Here is a 17167-nt window from a genome sequence, read left to right as displayed (position 1 = left end):
TTAGGTGGAAGTAATTAGGCAGTGTAAGGGGAGGTAATTAGGCAGTTTTATGGGAGGTAATTAGACAGTGTTAGGGGGGGGGGGGGGGGGGGTAATTAGGCAGTGTTAGGGGAGGTAATTAGGCAGTGTTAGGGGGAGGTAATTAGGCAGTGATAGGGGGAGGTAATTAGGCAGTGTAAGGGGAGGTAAGTAGGCAGTGTAAGTGGAGGTAATTAGGCAGTGTTAGGGGGAAGTAATTAGGCAGTGTAAGGGGAGGTAATTAGGCAGTGTTAGGGGGAGGTAATTAGGCAGTGTAAGGGGAAGTAATTAGGCAGTGTTAGGGGAGGTAATTAGGCAGTGTTAGGGGAGGTAATTAGGCAGTTTTAGGGGAGGTAATTAGGCAGTGTAGGGGAGGTATGGAGTTTAGGGGATAATACAGTGTTAGGGGAGGTAATTAGGCAGTGTTAGGGGGAAGAGGTAGGGGAGGTAATTAGGCAGTGTTAGGGAGGTAATTAGGCAGTGTTAGGGGGAGGTAATTAGGCAGTGTTAGGGGAGGTAATTAGGCAGTGTTAGGGGGAGGTAATTAGGCAGTGTTAGGGGAGGTAATTAGGCAGTGTTAGGGGGAGGTAATTAGGCAGTGTTAGGGGGAGGTAATTAGGCAGTATTAGGGGGAGGTTATTAGGCAGTGTTAGGGGGAGGTAATTAGACAGTGTTAGGGGACGTAATTTGGCAGTGTTAGGGGGAGGTAATTAGGCAGTGTTAGGGGGAGGTAATTAGACAGTGTTAGGGGACGTAATTTGGCAGTGTTAGGGGGAGGTAATTAGGCAGTGTTAGGGGGAGGTAATTAGACAGTGTTAGGGGAGATAATTAGGCAGTGTTAGGGGAGGTAATTAGACAGTGTTAGGGGAGGTAATTAGGCAGTGTTAGGGGAGGTAATTAGGCAGTGTTAGGGGGAAGTAATTGGGCAGTGATAGGGGGAGGTAATTAGGCAGTGTAAGGGGAGGTAATTAGGCAGTGTTAGGGGGAGGTAATTAGGCAGTGTTAGGGAAGGTAATTAGACAGTGTTAGGGGAGGTAATTAGGCAGTGTTAGGGGAGGTAATTAGGCAGTGTAAGGGGAGGTAATTAGGCAGTGTTAGGGGGAAGTAATTAGGCAGTGATAGGGGGAGGTAATTAGGCAGTGTAAGGGGAGGTAATTAGGCAGTGTTAGGGGAGGTAATTAGGCAGTGTTAGGGGGAAGTAATTAGGCAGTGATAGGGGTAGGTAATTAGGCAGTGTAAGGGGAGGTAATTAGGCAGTGTAAGGGGAGGTAATTAGGCAGTGTAAGTGGAGGTAATTAGGCAGTGTAAGGGGAGGTAATTAGGCAGTGTTAGGGGAGGTAATTAGGCAATGTTGGGGGAAGTAATTAGGCAGTGTTAGGGGGAAGTAACAAGGCAGTGTTAGGGGGAGGTAATTAGGCAGTGCTAGGGGAGGTAATTAGACAGTGTTAGGGGAGGTAATTAGGCAGTGTTAGGGGAGGTAATTAGGCAGTGTTAGGGGGAGGTAATTAGGCAGTGTTAGGGGGAGGTAATTAGGCAGTGTTAGGGGAGGTAATTAGACAGTGTTAGGGGAGGTAATTAGGCAGTGTTAGGGGAGGTAATTAGGCAGTGTTAGGGGGGGGGGGGGGGTAATTAAGCAGTGTTAGGGGGAGGTAATTAGGCAGTGTTAGGGGAGGTAATTAGGCAGTGTTACTACTCTACATTCAAATCTAATAATCAATAAAGGAATGATGGGATTACAAAGCAGTTTTTATGTAGCTTCTGTGTGAAAAACCTGCTCATTTGATGACTGAAGTTATTATGGTACAGAACCTTGACTTAGTCTAAGTTGTTATCGTACACAACCTTGACTTAGTCTAAGTTGTTATATGGTACACAACCTTGACTTAGTCTAAGTTGTTATCGTACACAACCTTGACTTAGTCTAAGTTGTTATATGGTACACAACCTTGACTTAGTCTAAGTTGTGATGGTACAGAACCTTGACTTAGTCTAAGTTGTTATATGGTACACAACCTTGACTTAGTCAAGTTGTGATGGTACAGAACCTTGACTTAGTCTAAGTTGTGATATGGTACAGAACCTTGACTTAGTCTAAGTTGTGATATGGTACAGAACCTTGACTTAGTCTAAGTTGTTATGGTACATAACCTTGACTTAGTCTAAGTTGTTATGGTACAGAACCTTGACTTAGTCTAAGTTGTTATGGTACAGAACCTTGACTTAGTCTACGTTGTGATGGTACAGAACCTTGACTTAGTCTAAGTTGTTATATGGTACAGAACCTTGACTTAATCTAAGTTGTTATGGTACAGAACCTTGACTTAGTCTAAGTTGTTATATGGTACAGAACCTTGACTTAGTCTAAGTTGTTATGGTACAGAACCTTGACTTAGTCTAAGTTGTTATGGTACAGAACCTTGACTTAGTCTACGTTGTGATGGTACAGAACCTTGACTTAGTCTAAGTTGTTATGGTACAGAACCTTGACTTAGTCTAAGTTGTTATGGTACACAACCTTGACTTAGTCTAAGTTGTTATGGTACACAACCTTGACTTAGTCTAAGTTGTTATGGTACAGAACCTTGACTTAGTCTAAGTTGTTATATGGTACACAACCTTGACTTAGTCTAAGTGGTGATGGTACAGAACCATGACTTAGTCTAAGTTGTTATGGTACAGAACCTTGACTTAGTCTAGGTTGTTATGGTACAGAACCTTGACTTAGTCTAAGTTGTTATGGTACAGAACCTTGACTTAGTCTAAGTTGTTATGGTACAGAACCTTGACTTAGTCTAGGTTGTTATGGTACAGAACCTTGACTTAGTCTAGGTTGTTATGGTACAGAACCTTGACTTAGTCTAGGTTGTTATGGTACAGAACCTTGACTTAGTCTAAGTTGTTATCGTACAGAACCTTGACTTAGTCTAAGTTGTTATGGTACAGAACCTTGACTTAGTCTAAGTTGTTATGGTACAGAACCTTGACTTAGTCTAAGTTGTTATCGTACAGAACCTTGACTTAGTCTAAGTTGTTATGGTACAGAACCTTGACTTAGTCTACGTTGTGACGGTACAGAACCTTGACTTAGTCTAAGTTGTTATATGGTACATAACCTTGACTTATTCTAAGTTGTTATGGTACAGAACCTTGACTTAGTCTAAGTTGTTACGGTACAGAACCTTGACTTAGTCTACGTTGATATGGTACAGAACCTTGACTTAGTCTACGTTGATATGGTACAGAACCTTGACTTAGTCTAAGTTGTTATGGTACAGAACCTTGACTTAGTCTAAGTTGTGATGGTACAGAACCTTGACTTAGTCTAAGTTGTTATGGTACAGAACCTTGACTTAGTCTAAGTTGTTATGGTACAGAACCTTGACTTAGTCTAAGTTGTTATGGTACAGAACCTTGACTTAGTCTAAGTTGTTATGGTACAGAACCTTGACTTAGTCTAAGTTGTTATATGGTACAGAACCTTGACTTAGTCTAAGTTGTTATGGTACAGAACCTTGACTTAGCCTAAGTTGTTATATGGTACAGAACCTTGACTTAGCCTAAGTTGTTATATGGTACAGAACCTTGACTTAGCCTAAGTTGTTACGGTACAGAACCTTGACTTAGTCTAAGTTATTATATGGTACAGAATCTTGACTTAGTCTAAGTTGTTATGGTACAGAACCTTGACTTAGTCTAAGTTGTTATGGTACAGAACCTTGACTTAGTCTAAGTTGTTATGGTACAGAACCTTGACTTAGTCTACGTTGTGATGGTACAGAACCTTGACTTAGTCTAAGTTGTTATGGTACAGAACCTTGACTTAGTCTAGGTTGTTATATGGTACAGAACCTTGACTTAGTCTAAGTTGTTATGGTACAGAACCTTGACTTAGTCTAAGTTGTTATGGTACAGAACCTTGACTTAGTCTAAGTTGTTATGGTACAGAACCTTGACTTAGTCTAAGTTGTTATGGTACAGAACCTTGACTTAGCCTAAGTTGTTATATGGTACAGAACCTTGACTTAGTCTAAGTTGTTATGGTACAGAACCTTGACTTAGTCTAAGTTGTTATGGTACAGAACCTTGACTTAGTCTACGTTGTTATATGGTACAGAACCTTGACTTAGTCTAAGTTGTTATGGTACAGAACCTTGACTTAGTCTAAGTTGTTATATGGTACAGAACCTTGACTTAGTCTAAGTTGTTATGGTACAGAACCTTGACTTAGTCTAAGTTGTTATATGGTACAGAACCTTGACTTAGTCTAAGTTGTTATGGTACATAACCTTGACTTAGCCTAAGTTGTTATATGGTACAGAACCTTGACTTAGTCTAAGTTGTTATATGGTACAGAACCTTGACTTAGTCTAAGTTGTTATATGGTACAGAACCTTGACTTAGTCTAAGTTGTTATATGGTACAGAACCTTGACTTAGCCTAAGTTGTTATATGGTACAGAACCTTGACTTAGTCTAAGTTGTTATGGTACATAACCTTGACTTAGCCTAAGTTGTTATATGGTACAGAACCTTGACTTAGTCTAAGTTGTTATGGTACAGAACCTTGACTTAGTCTAAGTTGTTATGGTACAGAACCTTGACTTAGTCTAAGTTGTTATGGTACAGAACCTTGACTTAGTCTATGTTGTGATATGGTACAGAACCTTGACTTAGTCTAAGTTGTTATATGGTACAGAACCTTGACTTAGTCTAAGTTGTTATGGTACAGAACCTTGACTTAGTCTAAGTTGTTATATGGTACAGAACCTTGACTTAGTCTAAGTTGTTATATGGTACAGAACCTTGACTTAGTCTAAGTTGTTATGGTACAGAACCTTGACTTAGTCTAAGTTGTGATATGGTACAGAACCTTGACTTAGTCTAAGTTGTTATATGGTACAGAACCTTGACTTAGCCTAAGTTGTTATATGGTACAGAACCTTGACTTAGTCTAAGTTGTTATATGGTACAGAACCTTGACTTAGTCTAAGTTGTTATGGTACAGAACCTTGACTTAGTATAAGTTGTTATATGATACAGAACCTTGACTTAGTCTAAGTTGTTATATGGTACAGAACCTTGACTTAGTCTAAGTTGTTATATGGTACAGAACCTTGACTTAGTCTAAGTTGTTATATGGTACAGAACCTTGACTTAGTATAAGTTGTTATATGGTACAGAACCTTGACTTAGTCTAAGTTGTTATGGTACAGAACCTTGACTTAGTCTAAGTTGTTACGGTACAGAACCTTGACTTAGTCTAAGTTGTTATGGTACAGAACCTTGACTTAGTCTAAGTTGTTATGGTACAGAACCTTGACTTAGTCTAAGTTGTTATGGTACAGAACCTTGACTTAGTCTAAGTTGTTATGGTACAGAACCTTGACTTAGTCTAAGTTGTGATGGTACAGAACCTTGACTTAGTCTAAGTTGTTATGGTACAGAACCTTGACTTAGTCTAAGTTGTTATGGTACAGACCTTGACTTAGTCTAAGTTGTTATGGTACAGAACCTTGACTTAGTCTAAGTTGTTATATGGTACAGAACCTTGACTTAGTCTAAGTTGTTATGGTACAGAACCTTGACTTAGTCTAAGTTGTTATGGTACAGAACCTTGACTTAGTCTAAGTTGTTATGGTACAGAACCTTGACTTAATCTAAGTTGTTATGGTACAGAACCTTGACTTAGTCTAAGTTGTTATGGTACAGAACCTTGACTTAGTCTAAGTTGTTATGGTACAGAACCTTGACTTAGTCTAAGTTGTTATGGTACAGAACCTTGACTTAGTCTAAGTTGTTATATGGTACATAACCTTGACTTAGTCTAAGTTGTTATGGTACAGAACCTTGACTTAGTCTACGTTGTTATGGTACAGAACCTTGACTTAGTCTAAGTTGTTATGGTACAGAACCTTGACTTAGTCTACGTTGTTATGGTACACAACCTTGACTTAGTCTAAGTTGTGATATGGTACAGAACCTTGACTTAGTCTAAGTTGTTATGGTACAGAACCTTGACTTAGTCTAAGTTGTTATGGTACAGAACCTTGACTTAGTCTAAGTTGTTATGGTACAGAACCTTGACTTAGTCTAAGTTGTTATGGTACAGAACCTTGACTTAGTCTAAGTTGTTATATGGTACAGAACCTTGACTTATTCTAAGTTGTTATGGTACAGAACCTTGACTTAGTCTACGTTGTTATGGTACAGAACCTTGACTTAGTCTAAGTTGTTATGGTACAGAACCTTGACTTATTCTAAGTTGTGATGGTACAGAACCTTGACTTAGTCTAAGTTGTTATGGTACAGAACCTTGACTTAGTCTAAGTTGTTATATGGTACAGAACCTTGACTTATTCTAAGTTGTGATGGTACAGAACCTTGACTTAGTCTAAGTTGTTATGGTACAGAACCTTGACTTAGTCTAAGTTGTTATGGTACAGAACCTTGACTTAGTCTAAGTTGTTATGGTACACAACCTTGACTTAGTCTAAGTTGTTATGGTACAGAACCTTGACTTAGTCTAAGTTGTTATGGTACAGAACCATGACTTAGTCTATGTTGTTATGGTACAGAACCTTGACTTAGTCTAAGTTGTTATGGTACACAACCTTGACTCAGTCTAAGTTGTTATGGTACAGAAACTTGACTTTGTCTAAGTTGTTATGGTACACAACCTTGACTTAGTCTAAGTTGTTATATGGTACACAACCTTGACTTAGTCTAAGTTGTTATATGGTACAGAACCTTGACTTAGTCTAAGTTGTTATGGTACAGAACCTTGACTTAGTCTAAGTTGTTATATGGTACACAACCTTGACTTAGTCTAAGTTGTGATATGGTACAGAACCTTGACTTAGTCTAAGTTGTGATGGTACAGAACCTTGACTTAGTCTAAGTTGTTATGGTACAGAACCTTGACTTAGTCTAAGTTGTTATGGTACACAACCTTGACTTAGTCTAAGTTGTTATATGGTACAGAACCTTGACTTAGTCTAAGTTGTTATGGTACAGAACCTTGACTTAGTCTAGGTTGTTATGGTACAGAACCTTGACTTAGTCTAGGTTGTTATGGTACAGAACCTTGACTTAGCCTAAGTTGTTATATGGTACAGAACCTTGACTTAGTCTAAGTTGTGATATGGTACAGAACCTTGACTTAGTCTAAGTTGTGATATGGTACAGAACCTTGACTTAGTCTAAGTTGTTATATGGTACAGAACCTTGACTTAGTCTAAGTTGTGATATGGTACAGAACCTTGACTTAGTCTAAGTTGTTATGGTACAGAACCTTGACTTAGTCTAAGTTGTTATGGTACAGAACCTTGACTTAGCCTAAGTTGTTATGGTACAGAACCTTGACTTAGTCTAAGTTGTGATATGGTACAGAACCTTGACTTAGTCTTAGTTGTAATGGTACACAACCTTGACTTAGTCTAAGTTGTTATATGGTACAGAACCTTGACTTAGTCTTAGTTGTTATGGTACAGAACCTTGACTTAGTCTAAGTTGTTATGGTACAGAACCTTGACTTAGTCTAAGTTGTTATGGTACAGAACCTTGACTTAGTCTAAGTTGTGATATGGTACAGAACCTTGACTTAGTCTTAGTTGTAATGGTACACAACCTTGACTTAGTCTAAGTTGTTATATGGTACAGAACCTTGACTTAGTCTTAGTTGTAATGGTACACAACCTTGACTTAGTCTACGTTGTGATATGGTACAGAACCTTGACTTAGTCTAAGTTGTTATGGTACACAACCTTGACTTAGTCTTAGTTGTAATGGTACACAACCTTGACTTAGTCTACGTTGTGATATGGTACAGAACCTTGACTTAGTCTACGTTGTTATGGTACACAACCTTGACTTAGTCTTAGTTGTAATGGTACACAACCTTGACTTAGTCTAAGTTGTTATATGGTACAGAACCTTGACTTAGTCTAAGTTGTTATGGTACAGAACCTTGACTTAGTCTAAGTTGTTATGGTACAGAACCTTGACTTAGTCTAAGTTGTTATGGTACAGAACCTTGACTTAGCCTACGTTGTTATGGTACAGAACCTTGACTTAGTCTACGTTGTTATGGCACACAACCTTGACTTAGTCTAGGTTGTGATGGTACAGAACCTTGACTTAGTCTAAGTTGTGATGGTACACAACCTTGACTTAATCTACGTTGTGATATGGTACAGAACCTTGACTTAATCTAAGTTGTTATGGTACAGAACCTTGACTTAGTCTAAGTTGTTATGGTACAGAACCTTGACTTAATCTAAGTTGTTATGGTACACAACCTTGACTTAGTCTAAGTTGTTATGGTACAGAACCTTGACTTAGTCTACGTTGTTATGGCACACAACCTTGACTTAATCTAAGTTGTGATGGTACAGAACCTTGACTTAGTCTAAGTTGTTATGGTACACAACCTTGACTTAGTCTAAGTTGTGATGGTACAGAACCTTGACTTAGTCTAAGTTGTTATGGTACAGAACCTTGACTTAGTCTAAGTTGTTATGGTACAGAACCTTGACTTAGTCTAAGTTGTTATATGGTACATAACCTTGACTTAGTCTAAGTTGTTATATGGTACAGAACCTTGACTTAGTCTAAGTTGTTATGGTACAGAACCTTGACTTAGTCTAAGTTGTTATGGTACAGAACCTTGACTTAGTCTAAGTTGTTATGGTACATAACCTTGACTTAGTCTAAGTTGTTATATGGTACAGAACCTTGACTTAGTCTAAGTTGTTATGGTACACAACCTTGACTTAGTCTAAGTTGTTATGGTACACAACCTTGACTTAGTCTTGATTGAGTTTTAAGGATTTGGGATTCACTGTTGGACTATACCACTGTGAGTTAAGGGATGTGGGATTTACTGTCGGACTATACCACTGTGAGTTTTAGGTATGTGGGATTGATGTAGTGGGGCTGATACCTAAGTACTATTACACACTGATGTAGATCTTTATAAACATCCTAAAGGCATCAGATGATTGGGGTAAGTTAATAGAGCCTGGCTGGTTCATTATTGGTCTCGCCACCCATTAGGGCAGCCCACAGCCCCTACTCAGTGCCTATAAAGGCCTGCCTATATATAATGTGGATGTAAATGGCTTTAATGGTTGTTCTCTCAGCCAGAAGGGTAATTACTAAATGACCTCTTGATTGATGTGTATTTTGTAAAGTTTATACCTAAACAGGACTTATGGAGGGATGGGTCTCACAAATACTTTATTGTGTTTCACAAATGTCACTGTAGGCACTTTGTGGTCAGGTAGGTTGTCACTGTAATGAAAAATGTCCTGCCCACATTGAGCCTGGAACTTAGTGACCTTGACCTCTCCAGTGGACATTCTACTACTAGGCTAAGGAAAACTCAAACTAGCCTCAGCTAGCAGGGTGATCATCCCAGCCAATGTTTGATGATAACCACCCAGTTGTATTCCCCTACAGTAGTATCAGCTGTACATAACTGTCTGTCCTGTGTACTATTTTGAGAACTGAGGCCTCTCTATTATCATGCTTACTGTTGATTTATCCTAGTGCCTTGCCCCCCCCCCCCCCCCCCCCCCCCCCCCTTGACCTCACCCCCACCCCCCACACACTTCTCCCTATCTAGATGTCCCCCTACTTCTTCCCCACCCTACTAGTTGTCCCAACTCCTCTAATCTATCTATATAGTGGGTCATTCATCAGTACACACACCCTTACCCCCCACAAGATTGTTTGGATTCTCCCTACTATCTCTTAATGCCTGGGAAGGGGTGGGGGTATAAGATCAACTGTTCCTGTGTCAGGGTGGGGTCGGCTAGTCAACACCCATGAGTCACGAAGTAGAAATTCTATCCAATTTTAAAATGCATATAATGCAAGGAATTAAGTTATCTGAAAATGTTTATCTTGGTGTGTTGGTGTAAGTCACGATTAACTGCAAGTAGGACAATTCAATATGAAATTCATTCCTGAAACCAAATATCTTTTTTACATTGTAACTTTCTTATTTGCTAGTTATATCAACTTGTTCAAATGGGGGTTTTTTTTCCGACAACATAGGTGATCGTGATGAGGTTATAAGTTGTTGGTACAGTCTAAGTCTAGGTGACTGTTATTAGGTTATAAGTTTTTGGTACAGTCTAGTCTAGGTGACTGTGATTAGGTTATAAGTGTTTGGTACAGTCTAGTCTAGGTGACTGTGATTAGGTTATAAGTGTTTGGTACAGTCTAGTCTAGGTGACTGTTATTGGGTTATAAGTGTTTGGTACAGTCTAGTCTAGGTGACTGTGATAAGTGTTTGGTACAGTCTAGTCTAGGTGACTGTGATTAGGTTATAAGTGTTTGGTACAGTCTAAGTCTTAATAGGTTTATTTTCATAAAATTTTCTACACATTTTCTGATGATGAATTGATACCCAACACATATACCTGTTTACTGTATTGAAATTTGTGTAAATTCTGGAAGTTTGCCAGCCGACACATGTTACATTAGTATCAATAAAACGGTGCCACATCTGACGATTCCCACGTACATTTATTTATAGGTGCCATCGCCCATTATATGAGGACTTACCTATATAGCTTTCATTCATAATACTCAGATATAGTCACTTGATACAATGCCAGCTGAAATTGAAGATTTATGAAAAATTTATTGCTCGCAACATAAACAGGCCAATATGTATATGTCTTGTCAGAGTCATCATAAGTGTCTGGAAATTTACGCTGATTCATGGGAAATCAATGATAGGATTAGACATTGACACATCAACATTTCGTATATATATACCTAATAAGGACCTGTATGATTTTATATTGAAAGATTATGTTTCGAAAATATATTTAAAATCAGTTTATTTTTACTAGTTGTCTAATTTTAGAAATTTGAGGAACACAGGTTTTTAAAGTCTTCCAGTTTGTAAATTACACTAACAAGAGCCATTTTATCATATGTCCTGTACACATTGTACATAATCGTTAATACTCGTATAGTAATGGCAGATTAGTCCTTCAAGGTGTTTTAAATGTTTGTTGAGAAGTTTACACGAAAATAAAATATAGGTGCCTGTTTTTATCATACTTCATCCTAAAATTGGTTTTTGTTTTCAAAGTATCTCGATCCTGTTTTTATATAAAAAGATTTTTTTACCCCGTAGAGTCCTCGCTATCCTAAGTGCTGGAAGCTTACCAGACTCAAGAATTTAAAATGTCCATAAGGTTTGAAACACTCTGAATTGTCATGGATGAATGGCTGACTGACTTGTTTCTCTTCCTATGTTACAGAGAGTGCCCTGGTAACTGGTCACTGAATCTACTGGAGGAAATCCACTCCCTCAACACCACCCATCTACTGAGAAAAAAAGTTGGAGAGAATTTCCAGTGAATTTTACTGTAACACAGCTGGTGATCTGCTTGTGATGCTGAAGACAATTTTAATGGAGAACTTGATATGTGTTGTGTAAGGATTCTCTTGTCACTCTGACTCATCCCACAGTCGACTGGTGCTGAGGAGCATCTGTGTGTTGTGTTGATGAGGTACAGGTTACAACCAGTGAACTCACATGTAAAGTTAGCACTTCAGGCCATACACATCCACATACACTGGCTATACCTACTCTGTGAAAATCTCACATCATTAGTGGCTTGAAATTTACCTGTAAACTGACATTTTGAACTCTTGGATTACAAACAGATATAAGTTGCTGGAAGTGAAATACTGGATATTATACTGGCATAAACACACAACATAGGGATTTAGAATCCCTGTTGTGAATGATTAGAGAACTATCTGCCAGACAACACTTGTGGCTTGTTATCAACATATTCTACAGTCTACTACAGACCACTGGATTTACACTGTTGTGCTACATTTGGACAGGTACTGTGTGCTACTTTTGGACAGGTATTGAATGGTAATTTTGGACAGGTACTGTGTGCTACTTTTGGACAGGTATTGGATGCTAATTTTGGACAGGTACTGTGTGCTACTTTTGGACAGGTATTGGATGCTAATTTTGGACAGGTACTGTGTGCTACTTTTATCAGGAGAGGTATTGTGTCATTCACTGCCCTTGGGAATTAGACAACATATTGACCAGCTTACCAGCTGTTGCATACCAAATTGAATTACTGTAGAATTTGCCTGCTAGGCCTGTGTTTAGACACCAGGTTTTAACTCGGAAATTACTACCTAGGATTTCCAGTCAGTCTTGTCGGAGTTTATTTTTAAGTGAAGTGAAAATAAAATTGCTTTGTCACCTTCCTTTAAAACAAAGTTCCATAATTCTTTTTGGATCATTAACAACCTTTTCACTGGATCTGTTTAACCATGCCTGTTATTTTAAGCTGTGTTGTATACAAAACCTTGGACGCTATATTCTACCTTATACATCCACCACCACCAGACTGTCCCGAGCAAGCTGATGGCCAGAGGGTCAGTTTTGGCCACTACTCAATGTAATATGGCATTTTTGTGACTGACTGATTGACCAATGTGATTATTGGAGTGTGACCATGCATAACTTTGCACAAGCAGACGACAGTTGGAATGTAGTTTATGTGGCAATGAAAGGAACAGTGAAAGACTACTGATCACAGATAAACATGGCTACTCAGGTGACTTACTATTATTTATCTGAATCACAAGGAATTGTGTGACGAGAATTAACAAATCAATTGTTTACAGGAAAAAAACATATGAGAATGACCAGCACTAGTCATCATCAACTATTACAAAGCTCGTCTCGGCCGTCACATATGATTGAGAATTACCAGCAATCCTTCATACCTCGAAGGATGCCTCAGGCTAGGCAGGATACAGTGAACCGTGATGACAAACTTACACCACCTTTACCACCTAGGAGTCGAGATGTGAGCAAGTCAACAGAGCAAGCTGGAGAGTTCCCACCCAAAGGGGGAATATCCAGTCTTTTAAAAACCTCACCAAACTCTTCAGTTCTTACCCAGAGATATCCATACAACAGAACTCTCGGATCAACAGGAAGGACATTCAGCTCACTGCCACGTCGCGTTAGTGACAAAGCTAAAAACAATTCGCAGGTAAATGAGTCGAGGTCTCACCTTTACCCTCAGCGTGGTGATCAGGTTGAATCAGTGCATAGTCATACTGGTCAGCGAGGCGACTCCTTACCGGGGCGGCCTTCCCACAACCAAGTCAATGATAGAACTGTTCTGTTAAATACTAAAAAACAGAGTGAATTAGTAACTCATACTGCAGAATCAGAGGACTTGCCTCCTCAGATTCCTCCGCGGGGTTTACCACACAGAATTTCAACGAATGGCATGCCTCCATCTCCAAAATCACCAGAACAGGATCCAAGTTCCTCTCCTAAAGAGAGTGCTCCAACCCCGGAACCACAGCCTCTAACTCGTACGAATGTCACGAAGCACGACACAATCTGGACTGTTGAGGACGAGGCTGACGAGGGGGTAGGTGACCTACTTAGTCCTCCTATGAAGCATTTGACTCCAGAAGTTACGGCACAAATGCTTGACAATTTTGATCCACATGATGTGTTAGATTCAGCCAGTGACTCGTCAGCAGATACAATGATCATGATGACAACAGAAGAAGAAAAAAGGAATGAGGAAAGTATAAATCACAGTCGGCAGAAATATGAATCTAAAAAGACTTTCACTGACTCGGATGAGCCAGTTGTGCCGGAATGCAGCAATTCTATCTTGTCCAAGGGAAACGGGGACAGGTCGCATCTAAAAGTGACATTTATGTCTCCGACACGACAAACATCGGAGGATGAAAGCTTAGATGATGGGTACGGAACAAACTCTAGTTCAGGTACATCTTTATCCTCACCATTGTCATCAAGTTCATCCTCGTCCACGACAAATTCCGACCTGGAAAATTCTTGCAATCAGGGAAATGGTTATAATGTGAAAACTCGTGTTAATGGACCAATTATAAAACCATCATTGACTCAGCCACGAAACACTTGGGCAGTGCGAAGGAGAAACAAAATGGTGGAATCGCAGGATAATTCCTTACAGGAAAAATTACGACAGTTGGCAATAATTGAAGAGGAAGAAAATATTCAAAATGTTCAAAGTATGATGGATGTCAATCCCGAGGTTGAAACATCAAATCATATCAACAACAATGACTTGAGTTTGTACAACAGAACTAACATGTACGAAAAAGGGAACACGGAGGTTGGAGCTACCACAGAAATACGTGGTTCGAGAACGCAGTGTGGTGAAAGCATTGGCCCACCAGAGGATTTACGCAGGTTTGAAGGAGATTTGTGTGACAAATTCACAGACATGGATCGAAATTATAGAAATTATTATGACTTTGATAAAACAAATGAAAAGTTGAAAGATGATTCAAAAGTGCTATACTTTCATCAAAAGATGATGAAACAAAACTACGGAAATGATAATTATTATAACCCTCATGCACATCGGAATTCACAAAATATGGGTCAGAGTGGAGAACTAGACCCTACACTTCAGCCACCAGTGTGTTCCGGTGTGCCAATGTTGAGTTTAAAAAGTATGGTTTCCATGGACACAAGGGGACCTCATTCTGCTCGTAGTGACTGTGGAGGAAGGACGCCATTTATGGGCGATATTCCTGCGAGAAGTTTATCATATCAGTCGAATAGTTCAGGGGTCAGTTCTATGGGGAATATGTCTGCTACAAGTGATTTTGTGAAAGCAAATACAAGTTGTGACAATATTTTCACCAATGGCGGTATAGAAGGTATGCCCCATAAAGGTCGTTTCATTTCGGTGGACAATGTTAACCAGAATGGGAGACGTCCATTTTTTGCGAGCTCGGCGGATATTTACAACATGTTTCAAAGTGGGAATAATTTGGCCACACAGATTCACCGGCCTGCCTCATATCGGCATAGTTTTCATGAGATGCCCTCATCAGGTAATGTTGTTGTCGATTCTAGTCAACTACAGCCCGAACAACGGCCACGAGCCTCATCTGCTAGTGTGACAATGCAGAGTAAGTCCTCTTGGAATTTATTTGGAAGTATGTTCAGTAAGAAGAAAACAAAATCTTCACAACAGAAAACTGAAAAGAGTTCCGATGGAAAAAGTGCTAGCAATGGTCAACCAGGCCAGGAAAAAGCTTCTACTTTAAAATCCTCCGGGAAAAAATCTTTGCCGAATGCTAAGATTTTTCCCAAGGAGCCTAGCAAACCTGTCCCTCCGCCTCCAGTGGGACAGAAACAACAATTTAGTGTGGTTCCTGTCATACGAACTCCAAAAGCACAACAAATGAGAAACCAAGCAGCAACTTCTCATGACTTTGGGGTCAGAGGTCAATCTCAGACACTGCCAACCAGGGGTTCATATGACCACAATATGTACAAAAGCCGGTTTAAGACAATTACTACAGATGAGGGGGACAGTCAGAAGTTGTCAACTCTTGTCTGAGTGTTTGGATTTTAGTTAACTTATGTTACATACAATTCTCGGTGGTTATGATTCATGTAACTTATCACATCATGTATACTCATTATAATCATTGTGAATTTTCATCTGTTTTTTCAAAGATAAATTTACAATTATGACATAATTTTGCATATTAATGAGTGCCTGCTAATTCAGCATTTATTAGAATTTATTTCATTTTCTAATTTTATTTTATTAACAAAGCACATTTAGCTAGAACCTAATGATAGTGAAATATGTTACAATCTACCAATTAAATTTTAAAATTTCAAAATTATCAATCAGAGAAAACAGATGATATAGCACCCAGTTAGAGTACTTCTGAGTTGTGTGAGGGGTGGGGGAGTCATTCAGTGTCTATGTGTGAGTGGTGGGATTGGGGGTGGGGGTGGGGGAGTCATTCATTGTTTATGTGTGAGGGGTGGGGGTGGGGGTGGGGGAGTCATTCAGTGTCTGTGGGGGTGGGGGTGGGGTGGGGGAGTCATTCAGTGTCTATGTGTAAGGGGTGGGGGAGTCATTCATTGTTTATGTGTGAGGGGTGGGGGTAATTCAGTTCCTGTATGTGCGAGGGGTGGGGGGTGGGGGTAATACAGTCTGTGTGTGAGGGGTGGGGGGAGTCATTCAGTGTCTATGTGTGAGGGGTGGGGGAGTCATTCAGTGTCTATGTGTGAGGGGTGGGGGTGGGGGTAATTCAGTGTCTGTGTGTGAGGGGTGGGGGAGTCATTCAGTGTCTATGTGTGAGGGGTGGGGGAGTAATTCAGTGTCTATGTGTGAGGGGTGGGGGTGGGGGGTGGGGGTAATTCAGTGTCTGTGTGTGAGGGGTGGGGGGAGTCATTCAGTGTCTATGTGTGAGGGGTGGGGGAGTCATTCAGTGTCTATGTGTGAGGGGTGGGGGGAGTCATTCAGTGTCTATGTGTGAGGGGTGGGGGAGTCATTCAGTGTATGTATGTGTGAGGGGTGGGGGGTGGCGGTAATTCAGTGTCTGTATGTGCGAGGGGTGAGGGAAGTTGTGTCATCACTGGATCCACTGTTGTGAATGCTATTCTGATTAGGAACAATGTTGTATGAAGAGTGCTACACTTGTTTTTGTAATGAAATAATATCTATCATCAATAAAATCAAGATAACTGGAATCCTACTTCTGATGTAAACTAAACTCCATTATGCCCTGAACCCCTGACACTAGTAGTTTTATATCGATTGACATTTGTCCTGTCACCAGTGGAGGTCATCATTGTTATTGTAAGAGGACCATCACCTGTATTTTATAATTAGAGGTCATCAATATGCCAATCAAATAATTAATGAAAATCTACCTCATCATCCAGAACCACACATACTCATCAGTGTAAATATGATTTTTTACTAAATCAGCCTTAAGCCATGTTTTCTTAACACATACGTGTGTGTATATATAATTTGGACTGAATTAGCCTAAAGCCATGTTGTACATGTATCAAATATTTTTATTCATTTTCCATACTTTTAAGACATGATATCATCACTATTTTGTGGAATGTGTCAGCAGTTTTTTATCTTGGGATTTATTATAAATTTTTGCTACATTAAGTCCCTAATTGATAGGGTTAGTATGAGTGAGGCCAGGCCCTTTATGCCAATACTTTAGTTAAGGCACCACTGTGATCTATGGAATTTTTAATAAAAAAATGATGAATTCAATTTTGATATTTAAACTGGTACATT

At 39.6% G+C, this 17167-nt stretch overlaps 1 protein-coding gene across 3 annotated transcripts in view; it reads left to right on the top strand.

The window, feature by feature from the left end:
* Positions 1-15831, top strand: part of LOC117345226 — a 44816-nt gene extending 28985 nt beyond the window's left edge. Inside the window, exons 2-3 of one of the 3 annotated variants that reach the window (XM_033908250.1) lie at positions 11300-11918; positions 11991-15831. In XM_033908250.1, coding sequence (XP_033764141.1) covers positions 12713-15445 — 2733 coding nt within the window. In that variant the 5' untranslated portion in view covers positions 11300-11918; positions 11991-12712 and the 3' untranslated portion in view covers positions 15446-15831. Of the gene's footprint in view, positions 1-11299 lie in introns of all 3 variants that reach the window. The other 2 variants (XM_033908251.1, XM_033908249.1) reach the window with 2 other exon arrangements.
* The last annotated feature ends 1336 nt before the right edge of the window (positions 15832-17167 follow it).

The sequence above is a fragment of the Pecten maximus genome, chromosome 16 (genome assembly GCF_902652985.1).
Source record: "Pecten maximus chromosome 16, xPecMax1.1, whole genome shotgun sequence".
NCBI classification, from domain to species: domain Eukaryota; kingdom Metazoa; phylum Mollusca; class Bivalvia; order Pectinida; family Pectinidae; genus Pecten; species Pecten maximus.
This window is presented reverse-complemented; position numbering and strand designations above follow the sequence as displayed.